The 16,738-nt window shown below is 34.0% G+C and overlaps 1 protein-coding gene across 4 annotated transcripts in view; it reads left to right on the top strand.

Moving 5' to 3' along the window:
* The window catches only part of USP34 (ubiquitin specific peptidase 34), a 313,170-nt gene that overhangs the window by 216,340 nt on the left and 80,092 nt on the right, over nt 1-16,738 (top strand). For all 4 annotated transcript variants that reach the window (XM_078149535.1, XM_020985492.2, XM_020985490.2 and 1 more), the window contains 10 exons: nt 237-341; nt 3,289-3,344; nt 3,439-3,559; nt 8,456-8,639; nt 9,044-9,207; nt 10,032-10,097; nt 11,733-11,879; nt 11,967-12,023; nt 12,135-12,212; nt 13,673-13,767. In XM_078149535.1, the coding sequence (XP_078005661.1) occupies nt 237-341; nt 3,289-3,344; nt 3,439-3,559; nt 8,456-8,639; nt 9,044-9,207; nt 10,032-10,097; nt 11,733-11,879; nt 11,967-12,023; nt 12,135-12,212; nt 13,673-13,767 (1,073 nt within the window). The remainder of the gene's footprint in view (nt 1-236; nt 342-3,288; nt 3,345-3,438; nt 3,560-8,455; nt 8,640-9,043; nt 9,208-10,031; nt 10,098-11,732; nt 11,880-11,966; nt 12,024-12,134; nt 12,213-13,672; nt 13,768-16,738) is intronic.

The following is a 16,738-nucleotide window of genomic DNA, read 5'->3' as shown; positions in this document are numbered from 1 at the left end:
TGGGTACATGTTAGGCACTCAGTAAATAGTTTTTTTTTATTTCAGTGGTTAATATAAATCACTTGAGATTTTTGTTAATTTTAATTTTTCTCCAGATCTTAAGGAAATTTTTAAGGAAGTTTTTCCTCCCATTTTAAAGTCTTAACAATTGTTTCTTTAGCATATTGATTTGTTTCTAAGTTTTTTGGCATCTTTTGAGGGGCATAGATAGATTTAAAAAGTATTTCTTTTCACAGATAGAGGATTATGAAGAAGAACCAGTGCTAATACCTGGATGTAAAGAGTATTTTTGGTTATTATGCAAATTAATTGACAACATACATGTAAAAGATGCTAGTCAGGTAGGTAAAACTAATTTCACATTTATTTGTTCCTGTAAATGATTTTTTCCCCTCTGTCTCTTTATTTTTTTTCCTTATTTTAATTTTGTGAGTACAACACAAGTCATTGAGTTTTTATCATCGTGAGATTTTTTTTTGTAAACCTCAGAGTGTTTGGTAGTGTATGTTCTTACTCATTATAACAGTTTCTGATTTCATCAGAAATCTGCTCATACTTTTTAGCTATATTTAAAGAGACTTTTAGTTGGTATACCTAAACAAAGATATTAATAAGATTTGGAACAAGTTGTTTATTTGATGCTTGAATTCCAGATTTCTTTTAAAATACTTCTGTGTCACCTGGAACTTGTGGTTTCATTTTCCTTAAGATAAGAAATTAGTTATATTGTTTAATCAAAAAAGATTTTAATGTCAGAATTTGATAACTAACCATTTTGTTAAAACAAAATTAAATATTTCAGAGTATATATGATGTAGTTTAATAAAGCTTTTATAAAGAAAAATCTTCAGTAGAAAATTTTCTTCATGCTTTTTGTAAATTGCAAGCAGATTCAGATAATACAGAATACTCTGAGAGAAATAGCCTAGAGTCAAAAGAGGCCCAAGGAGTCAGTTTATAGATTTCAGAAAGTCCATAAAATTGGAACTTTTAGTCTTTTGTTAACTGTATTTCATTGTAATTGGTTTCCTAGGTAATTCTATGTATTTTATTTTATGCATTAAACATATTTTTCTGAGAAGTCTATATTCTCTAACAGACTTACCGGACTGTCATGACAAAAAAAAAATTAAATACTCCTGCTTTAGGTGAAAATCAAGTCAGCAAGCATTTGTTAAATGCTTTTTATATTCCAGGCACTGTGCTAAGTCCAAAGAAAGGCAAAAAAACAGTCCCTGCTTTCCAGAAGCTCATAATCTATGGGAGAGACAACATGCAAACAGCTACAAACAAGATATATAAAGGAAAAATTGAGGGACAATGAATAATTAATAATTAAAGAAGACACTGTCATTCAGGGAGACCAGGAAGGGCTTCTTGTAGAAGGTGGGATTTTAACTAGGACTTTAACAAAGCTTAGGATGATGGAGACTCCTGAGACAGAGAGGTGCAGATAAAGATTATGTAGTGAGCAGACAAAATATATTGTTTGAGGAAGAGTAAGGCATCCTGTTTCATTGGATCATACTGTATGTGGAGAATAGGTATAAAAAGACTGGAAAGTTAGGAATTTGATGAAAGGTTCTAATGCCAGATGATTTTATACTTCATCCAGGAGGTCAATGGGGGAAGGTGAAAGGGAGAGGGGGAGAATGAATTTTAGAGAAACAACTGGTTTTACAATAGATAGTGCACTAGACCTGGAGCCAGGAAAACTTGAGTTCAAATCCAGCTTCAGGCACTTAACTAGCTGTGTAATCCTGAGCAAGTCACTTAAACGCTGTCTGCCTCAGTTTCCTCATCTGTAAAATAAGGATAATAGCATTTATCTCCAAGAGTTTTTATGAGGATAATATTTGTAAAATGCTTAGCACGTGGCCTGGCACATAGTAGTTGCTATATCAGTGCCCTATCATCATCATTAATATTGCTATTTAGTTTAAAACTATGTATGCTGGATCTCGTTTGAGATGTTCAACAGGCCTCTAGAGATGGAATACTGGAAGTTAGCAGAGAGGTTAGGGATAAGTAGATTTGAAAATCTGGGAGGCAGAGACATTGCCAAGAGAAATAGTATAGCAGTAGAAGAGAGCCTTGCCACAAGGAAACTTGTAATTAGTTGGTTTCACTCAGAATGAAGTTCCAGCAAAAGTGACTCAGGAAGGATTGGTCAGTCATGTAGGAGGAGAGTCGTGAGATAATAGTGTCACAAAAGAATATATCAGGGGAAAGAGAGTGATTGGCAAATCACTATAGAGAAGTCTAGAAGAATGTGTGTTAAAGTTAGTACCTTCAGATATCGATGCGAATTTTTTTACCTAAATTGTTTTCTTTTTCTGTTGGAAGACATAGTCTTCTCTTCAGTACAAAAACCTTAGTTTCAGACATTAATGCTGTAAGTGGAATGTTAATAGCATAATAATAATTAGCTTCCATTTGGTAAGAAAATATTGAGATTCGTCATAAATTTTATTTCATAGCTACCAGTCATTTTACTTCGGAGTAAAATATATTGATATTTAATAAAGAAAAGCATCTGGATTTTCGCATTTATTGTGTCATGAATTTTTATGGTCATAAAGTTTATAGCAAGAGACAGGATGCTGTCAGGGAGAGGATCAGCCTTGGAAGTAGGAAGACTTGGGTTGACTTGTGCCTCTGATACATCTTAACCATGTACACAGTGGTCAAGTCACTTAACTGTTAATTCTTTAGGCAGTTCTCTATAACTGATTTCTAGATGAGTTGCTCTTCTGCCTCCCTAAACAGAATTTCCACACCAATGAAATCAATGGTTCAAACAAACAAAAAAGTGTGTTTTTCTGTGTATGTAATCAAATCTCCTTAGGCCATTTGCCGCACTTTCACTGAATTTCAACAAACAAAGGCATGTACATTTTACGCTGAAGTGGCATTGTTAACCAAATATTGTCAGAATTAGTAGGCCATAAATTTAAACTCGTTTAGAGATCATTTTCTCAAATGTAAGTAATTGACTGAAGTTATTTTAAGTTTTTGCTATACCACCTATATTTTGAAACAGAATGTTAGTGCTCTGTTAATTATCAGTTACACACATATCACAAAGTTACCATTTTAAAATATTTATTCTTGTCAATATTGTATGTCAATTGATTTCTAAGTGAATTTTCTAAACATATAACCTTTTGTAAATTAAGATTTCCTGCTTTACCAACTTGACCATTTTTTACTGTAGCTTGTAAAACAGCTGTGCATAAAATAACATAGTTTTATCTTTTATTCATACTCTTTTTTTTTTAAACTAAGACAACATTACTGGACTTAGATGCTTTGGCAAGACATCTGGCTGACTGTATTCGAAGGTATGGTTTTATGTGATGGCATAGCTCTTAATTATATTGTTGAAAGGTATGGTAAAAAGTATAACTGCCCAAGTTTTTTGTTTATTTATTGTAGCAGGGAAATCCTCGATCATCAAGATGGTAATATAGAAGATGATGGGCTTACAGGACTCTTACGACTTGCAACAAGTGTTATTAAACACAAACCACCTTTTAAATTTTCACGGGAAGGACAGGTAGGAATGATTGAAAATTTGATATATGTTTGTATATATAATTTAGTTGGTTCTACTATTGTACTTTATACTTTACTCCACTCTGTGTGTGTGTGCATTTCAATTCACTTTGGAATGTGAACCTCAGAAAACTAATTTTTTTTGGATAGAATTCACTTTGAAAAATTTAGATCCTGAAAATACAAATCTAAGGCAAATTTCAAGATGCATTAGTCAGTTTTCATTCTTATGACATACATAGAAAGAGATGAACTCTGAAGCAATCATGGCTCCAATTTCACTATTTTACTCTATTTTTTAAAGCAACATTTTTATATTACATATAGAATTCCATGCACCAAAAGATAAGTAATATATATAGCTGTAAGAGAGTATATCTTTATTATTCATTATGGCCTTATGTTAGAAATACTGAATTTTCTAGATATTTTATAGATAAAAAAAGCATCATTTGAAATGTTAGTGCGTTTTACATTTTTCAAAAGTTTTATGGATCCAAATATATTTAAGACTTACTTATACAGCATCAGTAATCAATTTCTAGAGTTTATAAAAAATTTGGTCATCACTTTACCATTGAAGTGTTGTTGAGTGTTTATAAACATGTTGGTGTTTATATAATTCTTTCAATAAAGTTTCTATCTGCTTGTATCAGAGCATGATTTCAATGGTGTGTAATAACTCAAGTATTAACTCAAAACTTGTAGAAATGTTAAAGAACTTAGAAAGTGTTAAGTCCTGCCTTCTCATTATGAAGATGATTAAACTGGTACCCAGAAAGTTCCAGTGACTTGTAGTAGAGCTAGGACTTGAATCCATATTTTCTGACTCCCAGCCCTACTATTTGTTGTTTGTCTTACCAAGTGTGATCACTTTAGAAATCAAAAAGCAGATTTATATTTAAGAGGTGTTTTAGATTATAGAGAAATATTAAAGAGCGTTTGTCTGTAGGAAAAATCATATGTTGCTTTTTTTTTTAAGAGATAGACATTCTGTTCAACAAACAGTGATTAAGCTCCTACTGTGTGCAGAACCCTGTCCCAGGCACTTCAGGAGATTAGATAATACATGGTCTCTGCCCTCATAAAGCTTAGTAGGGAATGAACAAATCACACAAGAAAGGTGTGATAAGAAGTGCCATGCAAGACTTTACAGAATGGGCAGAATTTTATCTAGTCAAGAATGAGAAATAATTTAAAGAGTTGGAGGGATTCACAAAAGTGCAGGAATCTCTTTTTGTTACATCTCTTAAATGTGATTGTCTAGTTTGAATTAGTCAACAAGCATTTGTTAGGTGCCTCCTGTGTGCCGTGCTCTCTGCTAGGTTTAAGGGATACGGAGAAAAACATGAAAATATTCCTGCCTTCATGTCTATTAGGGTAGGCAAAGTGTACGAAAATAATTACATGCAAATTATGAAAACAAGGTACATTTTTGAAGACATCCCATGAGGGGAAACTGACTCTATCTGAGACTACCTATTCCACTTTTGGTTAGCTTTAATAGTTGGGGTATTTTGCTTATATCCTAAATTTAATTTTCTTCCACTTCTACACTACCCATTACTCTTATGCTATTTATAATTTTGGTGAGGTAGTCACTCTTTTTTTGTCAGCCCTTCAAATACTCCGTGATAATTATCATGTGACATGGGAAACTGCCTGAGTTCTTAAATGCTGTTGTGGTAGGAAAATTTATGGCATGTGCTGGGGATGCAGAATAGCCCTGTTTGGGTGGAGCTTATAGTAGTTCTGACCATTGAATACTTTTTTGGCTTACTTGAATTTTATGTTTTATTGGCTAGTAGCTTTCCAGATGGTACCAACCCACTAAAACTATTAATGAGTAGAATAGTCAACAATAAGTTGTAAAACTATTTTTAAAATATATTATAGTTTTATGCATTAATCAGCTTTTATTACAATATTTTTGGGCTTAAGCAAACAGTACTCAAAGTTGGCACATACTACAGAGATTCTGTATTGTATTCCATTCATTTTGTATGTGAATAACTGAGTTCCAGAGTTGTCAACTGTGTAGCATAAAGTGACACAAATAGTCAGTTGCAGAGCCAGGATTCAAATCCTGTTTTTCTAATTCAAAATTCAGCCCCCTTTCTGTTACATTATATATAGTCAGTCAAGAAACTTTCATTCATTCATTCATTCATTCATTCATTCATTCATTCATTCATTCGTTCATTCACTCATCTTTCTATTTATTTATTTATTTACTTGTTTGCTTATTTATTTATTTATTTAATGTTCAGCCTCTTTATTTTATAGATGAAGAAACTGAAGTCCACAAAGTTTAAGGACTTGCCCAAGTTTATGAATCCAGTTAGTGATGGAACCAGGTCTAAAATTCAGGTCTCCTGACTCCCAGTCTAGTGTTCTTTCCAAAATACACCCCTGTTCTCGCTCCCCTTCCAGTACTTCATATTTCCAAGCAGTCTTCTACCCATTTACTACACCCATAAGGATGTTTAGCCTCCAAGATCTCTATTGCTGTTTTTGTAAGTGTCTAAAAGTCATTCAGATCCAAGCCTAGTGAAAAATTAGCATGAGTATAGATTTTGTTAATTTTTTTAAAAAATGAAGTATTAGCTTTAAGTAATAATACTGTCTACTTTCTACTGTAATAAGACTGTCTACTTTCTACTGTAGTAGAAAGAACACTGACTTTGGAGCCAGAACACCTAGGTTCAAATCTCTGCTCTGGTCTTATGTGTGACCTTGCCAAAGTTACTTAACATCACTTGGCCTTTGGAAAATGAGAGGGTTAGATTAGATGAGCTCTAAATCTGTGATTCTATGACTTAATTTCTTTTTTTAAAAAATTAATTAATTTTTAGTTTTCAACATTCACTTGCACAAGATTTTGAGTTCCAATTTTTCTCCCCATCTCTCCCCTCCCCCCACTCTAAGACGGCATACTTTCTGAATACCCCTTCCCCTAATCTGCCCTCCCTTTTATCCCTGCCCCCCCTTTCTCTTATCTCTTTCCCCTTCTATTTTTCGGTAGGAAGATAGATTTCTATACACCATTGCCTGTATATCTTATCTCCCAGCTGCATGTAAAAACAGTTTTTCACATTCGTTTTTAAAACTTTTGAGTTCCAAATTTTTGCCTTTCCTTCCCCCCCACCCTCATTGAGAAGGCAAGCAGTTCAATATAGATTATACATGTGTCATCATGCAAAACACTTCCATAATAGTCATGTTGTGAAAGACTAACTTAATATTTCCCTCCATCCTATCCTGCCCTTCCCCACACCCCTACCCCACTTATTCTTTTCTCTCCTTTGCTCAGTCCCTCCTCAAAAGTATTTGCTTCTTATTAATTCACTCATTCCCTTTAGGCATATTTTCCCTGTAGTTAGTATCATAGATTTAGAATAAACAGGGACCTCAAGAGATTATCTAGATTGTACATTTCTTTCCAAAAGTGAAAGATCTACTTATAATTTTATTTAGTAGCGTTTATAGATTTCATTTTTCCCCCTTTTATTTTCACTTAAAAATTCTCTTTCTTTCTCCACCCATCGAGAAGGCAAGAAAAATAGTACCCATTACAAATCATGTAAAGCAGGTTCCCATATCACCCATCTGTCATGTTCACCCTTTAAAAAAAAAAAGAGAGAAAGAAAAGAAATTAGGCTTTACTCTGCACTCTTAGTCTATCAGATTTCTGTCTGGAAATGGGTCCTACTTCCCACAGTTCAAGAAACAATTAAAATTAATTGATGCTTGATTTGATCTCAGTTCATCCTGACTGAAGGCTCAAGGCTGTTATCTGTATCTATAAACTGGAGCCACCTAGCTGCCAATAAGGATTCTGAGAAGTAGAGGTAAAGGAAAAGAGTACCTTTCAGACTTCAAGGATAACTTGTACAAATACCTGGAAGCAGATGAGAGCAGGATCATAGGTTCCATAAAGGAGAACAATGCTAATTATTTGGCTAGAAAAATAGGGTAAATTCAAATTGTGGAGAGTCCTGAATTCCAGGTTGAAAAATGTATATAAAATAATGGGAGTGTACTTTAAGCTTTTCCTTTTTTTTTCTTTTTAATTAATTTATTTTGATTTATCAACAATTACTTCCATATGCTTTTGAGTTTAAATTTTTCTTTCTCTCCTTCACCACCTCCCTCCCCAGGACGGCATGGAATCTGATGTAGGCTCTAAATATACATTCCTACAAATATATTTTCACATTAGTCGTGTTGTAAGGAAGAATTAGAACCAATAGGAGAACCACAAGAAAGATGAAACAAAAAAAAGCAGAAGAAAATAAAAGAGCAAATAGTATGCCTCGATCTGCATTCAAACTCCATAGTTCTGTCTTTGGATGTGGGTAGCGTTTTCCATCACAAGGCCTTTGGAGATGTCTTAGATCCTTGTATTGCTGGGGAAGAGTTAAGTTTATCAATATTAGTCATCCCACAATGTAGCTGTTATTGTGTACAATGTTCTCCTGGTTCTGCTGACTTTATTCAGCATCAGTTCATTCAAGTCTTTCCAGGTTTTTCTGAAATCTTGCCTACTCATCATTTCTTATAGCATAATAATATTCCATTATGTTTATTTGCCACCATTTGTTTAGCTATTCCTCAATTGATGGACATCCCTTCAATTTCTAATTCTTTGCCACAAAAAGAGCTGCTATAAATATTTTTGTACAGGCGGGTCCTTTTACTGTAAGCTTTTCATAGTTTTATTTTAGTCTACAGAAAAAGTAGACTTTTTCATTTTAGTTGTAAGCCAAGCATTAAGAAATTTTAATATTTAAAATATTTAAAAACCGATTCTTTGAAATGACTGTTTGTTTATTAAATAAGATCTGTTTTGTTAGCATACCCACTCTGTGAATTTCTTCTCTCCTCCCCCCTCCAGGAGTTTCTAAGAGACATCTTCAATTTGCTCTTCTTGCTTCCAAGTTTAAAAGATCGACAACAGCCAAAGTGCAAATCTCATTCTTCAAGAGCTGCTGCTTATGATTTGTTAGTAGAAATGGTAAAAGGGTCAGTTGAGAACTATAGGCTTCTACACAACTGGGTAATGGCCCAACATATGCAATGTAAGTATGTTTGCTTATGTTTAATTTTTAGAGTTATTGTCCAAATGAGTAGAGTTGCTTACATAAGTGAGAGTGTTAAGAAAAAATTCCCATCTACTACAGCTAATAATAGATCTGTGGAGGAGAATGACACATCTTCTTTATAGTGCTTGGTGTATGTATATTAAAGGTATTAGGTAAAAATCAAGCTATTAACATTTCAATATATTAAAAATGTTGCCTTTTGCATCATGTACCATTTTATCTCATTTTAACGATTGTCAAACATGAAAGAATATTTTATATGCGATAGGTAAATAATTAAAAGAGTTCCACACTGGTATTAGGACAGTGTTATGGTATGCTGTTTTATTCCAAGTTTTTAACCTAATTTAGATTATTTTGTAATTTCTGCTCCTGCCCAGCGTCCCATGCCCCTTACAAGTGGGATTATTGGCCTCATGATGATGTTCGAGCAGAGTGTAGATTTGTTGGCCTAACTAATCTTGGAGCCACTTGTTATTTGGCTTCCACTATTCAGCAACTCTATATGATACCTGAGGCTAGACAAGCCATTTTTACTGCAAAGGTATGTATGGGGTTTTTTTGTGTTTTTCTTTTTTTTTTTTTTTGCCTCAACATGGAATCTGTCAAAATGGACATCAGAGTTAAATAGGAGGTGAAAAATGAAAGCAGCAACTATAGACAGCTTTTAAACACAGTTTGTCAGTTAAAGGGAAGAAATAAATAGGCAAATTGCAGGGTAAAGAATTTTTTTTCTTAAAAGTTAGAAAATCTGGGCAGAATTGTAAGTACTAGGGCATCAATAGATTAAAAGATTGAAAATTAGAGATGATGGAGAAGCAAATGTATGGCCAATTAAAGAATAATACTATCTTTGTAGTTAAATGTTTTAAAAAGTACAGGGAAGGGAATACAAATTGATGTAAAAGTAATCACTATCACTGAGATATCACTGTGTAGCTTCTCTTGAAAATAAACCAAACATGTACATTTATGAAAATATTAAGAGTTAAGATCACCACTCAGAAAGTGTGTGGATTTTTTTTAACATTGTGATACCCTTATCTTTTGTTATTTTAATCTGTATATTCTAAACAGGAATGGGTCTAATCTAGAAATGGGTTCCCCCCCCCCCCACTTTCATGGCTTTAGAAAATTAGACAGATTATATATAGTATCTGGCACAGAAATGCAACTCCTCTGATACCTTCTCCATCTAAAAAGTACTCTCTGTAGTTGTCACTGATACATTTTAGGTATGAGAGGTAATAATGTGCTGGGAGGGAGTTCCCATACTGAGCAAATCAAAGCTCTTCTGTTTATTAGCTTTTTAGGTAAGAATTTTATGGTGTTGATCAACAAAAAGTTAATTCTCATTTTGTTTTCTAGTATTCAGAAGATATAAAGCATAAGACTACTCTTCTGGAACTTCAGAAAATGTTTACCTATTTAATGGTAAGTCTCAAAAATCACCACTATGGAACTAATGAAGTGTCGCTCTCTTACCTCAAAATCAGTATGTCTAAAATTGAACTCATCATTCCCCTTCATTCAGACTAGCTCTCTTAGTTCTGTCATCTATACCACTAGTCTCTCATTCACTTATTTGTAGTTGAGCTGATTTCTGACTTCTCCCTCATTACCCATCCAATCTGATTCTTTTTAGAGAATAGCCCTTAATTTCTTGCATTATCTTTCTGTTACCATCACCATTACCTTTTATGCCTTCATTCTTAGAGATCTCTCTTCTTATTTCAATACCATTACTTTCATCTTCACACTTCTGGTGTCTAAATAGCTGCCTACACTCAACTGCCTATGAAATTTAATCCAGAATATTTAGATTAAAGATGAAAGAAATTACTAACATGTTGAAGGATAGAATCTGAATGGAAAAAGGGAACAGGCATTTATTAAGCACCTGCTATCTGCAAAGTGCTTTATAGATAATCTGATTCAATCCTCACAACAAGCCTGGGATGTAGGTATTGTTATCTTCCCTACATTATAGATGTGGAAGCTGTGGTTAAATTACTTTCTCAGGATCACACAACTAGTAAGTGTTTGAGGCCAGATTTTGAACTCAGGTCTTCCTTATGTCAGGCCCAGCTCTCTATCTACTACACCACCTAACTGCTTTTATTAAATTTAACAGGATATAAAAGGTAGGGGAAGGATGGCCAGGTAGCAGTTAATATGCAAGTGTTTTGATGATTTCAATAATAATCATAGCTTACATTTGTGTAATAGTTTAAGACTTCTAGAGTGATTTATACATTATCTTACTGGATCATCATGACACATGAAGTTGTTACCCTTGTTTCACATATGGGAAACTGAGTTTGGCAGCTTGCTTTATCATATGGCTGGTAGGTGGCAGAGCTGAAATTCAGACCCTCCTCTTCTGACCCAGGGGTAGTGCTTCTTCCACTATGTCATAGTGCCTAGTGTTTTGAATAATAGAAATTTTAATTCCTTTTTGCTCTGCACTGGTGACATTTGGAAGATATTGTGTTCCTGTCTGGAAGGACGTTGGGAGATGTCCTTGGTAGTAGAGGGATTGGGTTCAAGTCCTAATTCTGACGTTTATTACCTGTGGAGACAATAATAGCACCCATCTCATAGGGTTGGTGTAACGATTATATGAGATGATATCTCACCAAAAAAAGACAGTACCAGAGAATAACACTAGCAGCAGTAGTAGATACTTTACATGGTCAAATATTGGCTTAATGGGCGGAAAAACAACCTAAGAATAAAACAGGTCTCATGTGAAATTGCCCATTTGGAGAGGTAATGTCTTCCCCCTTGGTGGACCTTTTTTAAGCAGAGTCTGGATGAATACCTGTCAGTAATACTGTAGAGGGGTTGTCTGCTTTAAATAATGGTTGTATTACATGGTTTCTGAGCTCCTTTGCCTTCTATAGAGAAAAGTGTAAGATTTCCTTTATGTTTATTGCTTGATTTATTTTTACGATTGTTAATTGTGACTAATACAAGGTAAAAAAGTAAGTGTGTGCATGTTGTGTAATATGTTTATAGATAGTATGTCCCTTATGTATATTTATTTCATGTTCTCTTTATTTTTAGGAAAGTGAATGCAAAGCTTATAATCCTAGACCTTTCTGCAAAACTTATACTATGGATAAACAGCCACTGAATACTGGTGAACAAAAAGACATGACAGAATTCTTCACTGATTTAATAACAAAAATTGAAGAAATGTCTCCAGAACTGGTAGATATCTGAATAGTAGTAGGGTTCTTTGAAATGTATAGATTTGTTCAAATTCGTATTACTGATTTTTTTGCATTTATTTTCTAGAAAAATACAGTGAAAAGTTTGTTTGGTGGTGTCATTACAAACAATGTTGTCTCATTGGTAAGTATTTTGTCATTTTTCTAGAGTTAATATTTATTTCTCATTTAGGTCCTATGAACAACTTACTGATCTCTCTCTCTCTTTTTTTTTTAACTATTATTACTTGGTCAGGATTGTGAACATGTCAGTCAGACTGCCGAAGAATTCTATACTGTGAGATGCCAGGTGGCTGATATGAAGAACATTTATGTGAGTGATGCCAGACACAGTTTTAAGAAATTGTTAAGCTCTGTCAATGTATGAAGAAAATCCTTAACTTTTCAGGCAGGCTGTGTTCTGAGTTTATGTGAGTTAGTTGTTTATTATTTAAAATTCCCTTTCCCATAGAAATATACTTAGTGTTTAGATCCCTAAATCAGTGCACAATATTAATTCAGAACTGTACTAAAAGTACCACAGAACAAAATTCCTCAGTGTAAGAGTGTTTCTATTGGAAAATATGCTCACAATTCTCACATCGTATTTCAGAAACATTTTTGTCCCTATCCTTGCATAGGGAGTGGTGACTTCAAGGCTACCTACTTGAAATAAGAGTGAGGTTTCCCTTTAGATCCAAGCTACTAGTGAGAACCAACTCAGAAGAGGTGAGAAGTAGGCTGGATTTTTAGAGGAGTTGTAGGGACTGGGTCTCCTTTGTGCAGGGTAAAAACCCTCGGGATCTTTGTCTATCGGGGCTTAGGTCACTTTGCATTCCCTTTGGTTTTTCTTCCATATATCCAAGGAATTGCTTCCTCTTCCATTTCTCCTCCCACCCCCTTTACCCTCTTGAAAAAACCGTTTTTCTTACTTTTAACAAGCAAGGGTTATCCATGGCTTCTAGCTAGTCCTTTCCCATGTTTTTCCCTTTTTTTAAACTCAGACTGTTTCTTTGTCCATTTAGAACATATAAAGAAACGTTTCTTTACTGAAGAGTAAAATATACATTTTAGAGAAGAAAGAAAGCTCAGGCCATTTTGTGTATTTTATCATAGCACCTCAGGAGAGAGGTGGAAGTTTGAGGGTAAAGAATAACTTTACGTCCCCTGGAAGTGGAAGGAGAGGTTGTCAATATCTTGCTCCTGGAGATTTGGACAAGACTGGTTTTGGAGCTGGGAGTATTGGGCAAGGAAGAATAGCTTTAGAAATTAAATTCTTCACCTTCTTTCTTAGCCTGCTACTTTGGAGCATCACTCTTTCCTAATCCTTTGACCAAGAAGGATGGTATAGAAAATCCCAGGTATCTAGGGAGAGGGTTCAGAAGAGAAGTTGTTGGGACCTGTGGTCCACTGGACTAAAGCCTTGTTCTTCATGCATATTCAATTGTAATAAAATCTTTTTTTTTTTTGGTCTTGATAGAGGTGCGATTTTATAATTACCCCTTTACATTTTACTAATGGAGATCTTTTATTGATATTTGTGGTAGGAATTTGGTTTGACTACATGGTTAATTTTTTACCCAATCAAAATGTATTTTTTGTCCCCTGTGAAGATTCAATAATTTCTATAACACCAGTCTCAAAGCAGTGAAAAAATAAAAAGAAAATTCTAGTTTAAAATTCCAGGTGTCTACCAGTTTTTCCCTTTGGAAGTTGCCTTTTCTAGAACATTAAAAAGTTAACGTGTATTTTTGTGAATAATAATACAGTCATTTATATCATTTATTTGCACAGGAATCTCTTGATGAAGTAACTATTAAAGATACATTAGAAGGTGACAACATGTATACTTGTTCGCATTGTGGAAAGAAAGTAAGAGCTGAAAAAAGGTACATTTATGAAAAAATCAGTTAAAAATTTTTTTTGATGTTTATAGTATTATAGGAACTCATAATTGGAATGAATCTCGGAGACTAACTTCTTCAACTCACACCTATCTTCTGAATTCCCAAAAAATACTCATCCAGCTTTTACTTGAAGACCTCCAGTGAGGTATAATGTACTACCTCTTGAGGGATTCCATTTCATTTTGGTTTATGTTGGTTTAAAAAAAGGTTTTCTTAAATTAAGCATAAATTTACCTCAATAAGCATAAGCATTTATTAGTGCTTAACTGTGTGACAGAAGCTGTCCTTGAGACTGCATGTAGAGACTGAAATGCAACAATCTCTGCTCTCAAGCTTACATTCTAATGGAGGATGAGAAATACATATGTAAGTATGTGCAGAATAATTATAAAGAGAATAAATAGAAAGTAATTTGGGAGGTAGGGCAGTAGCAGTTAAGAGAATCAGTAAAGATTATATGTAAAAGATGGTATTTGAGTTACATATTGAACGAAGAGGGATTCTGTTAGGTAGAGGTTAGGATAGATAGAAAGGTTTGGGGCACAATGTGTATTAAAAAAAAGTGATGAGAAATGGGGTTCTATGTGTGAAGACTAGAGAAAAGGCTAGTTTAGTTTAACTATGTCATGGAGTATAGGAGAGGGAATTAAAGTACCTTGAGGCCCTAAAGATAGGTTGGGACCAGGTTTTGAAGGGATTGAAAAGGTAATTGGAAGGGTTTACATTTTAACTTAGAGGCAATAAGGAGCCATTTCAGTTTTCTAATCAAGAGAATGGCACAATCAGATCTTTGTCTAACTATATAATCACTTTGGCAAATGTGTGAAGAACAGAACAGAGTGAGTAGAAAAGATTTGAGGCAGGAGTTGTAAATATACCCTAGACTACTCATTCAGGTCATAACTAAAATCATAGCTATTGGAGTAGAGAGAAAGGAATCTTATGTGAAACATTTTAGAAATAAAAACAGCAAAATTTGCCAACTGATTGGATATGACTCTTAACTTCTACCCATTACTTACTCCTCATTCTGTCCTCTTGGAACAAACACAAGCCTATTTCTTCTCTCATATTCCCCCTATAAATAGTCTGAACTCTAGGCTAAATATTCCTACAACTGATTCTTGTGTGACATGAACTTAAAGCCTTTCACCATCCCAGTTGTCAATAGACACTATTCAGTTCGTTAATTTTCTGTCTAAAATATATCTCTCAGAAAATGAGAATCCAGATGTCTGACCAGGACAGAATAGAGGGTTATATTATTTTACCCTAGTCTGACCCTATGCTGCTGTTAATGCTGCTTTAGATCCTATTAGCTTTCTTGGCTGCCATTATCTCATTGTTGAACTTGCCATCCACTAAAGGCACTAGAACTTTTCCAGATGAACTGCTAGCTTCAGTTTCTCATCCTTTTTGTGAATTTTTTTTTTCCAACTCATGTGAAATTTTGAAATTTGCCATTTTGAACAGGGATCATTACAAAGTCATTAACAACATAGAAAAGAAGGAAAAATGAATTGTAAAGCTACCTGCTAAAGGACTCATAGATGTTATCAGTGAATTATGGGGAAAAGTCAATTTACTTTGAACCTTTACTCATCAACTCATTTTTAAGGAACATCTTATATAAACTGGTGTATCTTTTTCTGTTAATCCTACTTTCACCTTTTGTTTTCAATATTAATCCTTTATTTCTTTCCAAAAGAAATTATTCGTTGTCCTTCTATATTTTTTCTTAGTAACAAGTTCATGTTTAATCTGAGCTCTTTAATACAGCTCTTTAAAGCTTATTCTGTTTTTAAATCTCTTCTTTTTTATTAATTATGTTTTATTTGTCATCATTTCTACTCTTTATCCTTTTGCTAAAATACTTGATTCCTGGTGATTTAAATAAACTATGTTGCTTTCTTATTATGTACAATATCTTTATTGTCCCTTTAAAACAAAATTGCTTTGCTATAAAATAATACCTGTTTACACATTAAAAATTCCTTATTTTGGATTTTCTTTAATCTGTGATCTATATCATATTTTTTTCTGAGATTAATTTGTCCTGTGTTATGGTTGCTCCAAAGACTTTCCTTCATACTGAGGTTTAACTGCTGCAGTTTGATGTAAATGTTTTCCATCCTAATTTTATCTTTGTTTTTTTAACACTTTCTTCTCACAATTCACTTCAGCAATTATTTATTGAGTAGCTGTTACTTGATTGGCACTGTCTTTGGCACTATATGGATCAAAATAAATACAAAACATGCTTCAAGCTCTTAATGAATTTATAGTCTAACTGGACAAATAAGACACACAGCTAAAGCATTTGAATAATAATTTACAGAAGAGTGCCCAAATGAATGGTATTGACAGTATATCCTGAGATTGTTCAGAAACAAGAGAGATTCATATGGGCTTAATTGTTGTACTGGAACTCTAGCTAAACTGTAAAGAAAGAGTGAAATGTGGATGGGAAGAAAAAGGTCATTCCAGGCAAAAGCTGCAGCATTAGTAAGAGGAGAGAGCCTCATCTTTGAGGGTTAGGTAATAAGCTAGTGAGGACAGTTATTGATTGCAGTGAGGAGAAAATGGGAAATAAGATGTAGAGTAGAGCAAATTATGAAAGGACTATAGGCAGCTCCATTAGAGATGTAATTTGGAGGCAATATGGTGCAGCAAAAAAAGAGCAATGGATTAGGAATCCAGAAATCTAAGTTGTAGCTCATACTCTGTCACTAAGTATCTATATGGTATAAGTTAAGATCATAAGATCATATATTTAGAGGTTGAAGGGACCGTAGAGGTTATCTTGTCCAAGATGCTAGTTTTACAGATTAATAATCAACTGTTAAAAAGCCTACCATATTCTAGGCACTGTGATTGGTTCCAGAAAGAAGAAGCTAAGACCCAAATAAGTTACCTGGGCTTTAGTTTCTTCATCTGTAATATGAAAAGGTTT

Source organism: Phascolarctos cinereus, unplaced genomic scaffold, assembly GCF_003287225.1.
Source record: "Phascolarctos cinereus isolate Bilbo 61053 unplaced genomic scaffold, phaCin_HiC Scaffold_2;HRSCAF=192, whole genome shotgun sequence".
Lineage (NCBI taxonomy): Eukaryota > Metazoa > Chordata > Mammalia > Diprotodontia > Phascolarctidae > Phascolarctos > Phascolarctos cinereus.
The sequence above is the reverse complement of the archived record's forward strand: the minus strand, read 5'-3'. Positions and strand labels throughout refer to the sequence as shown.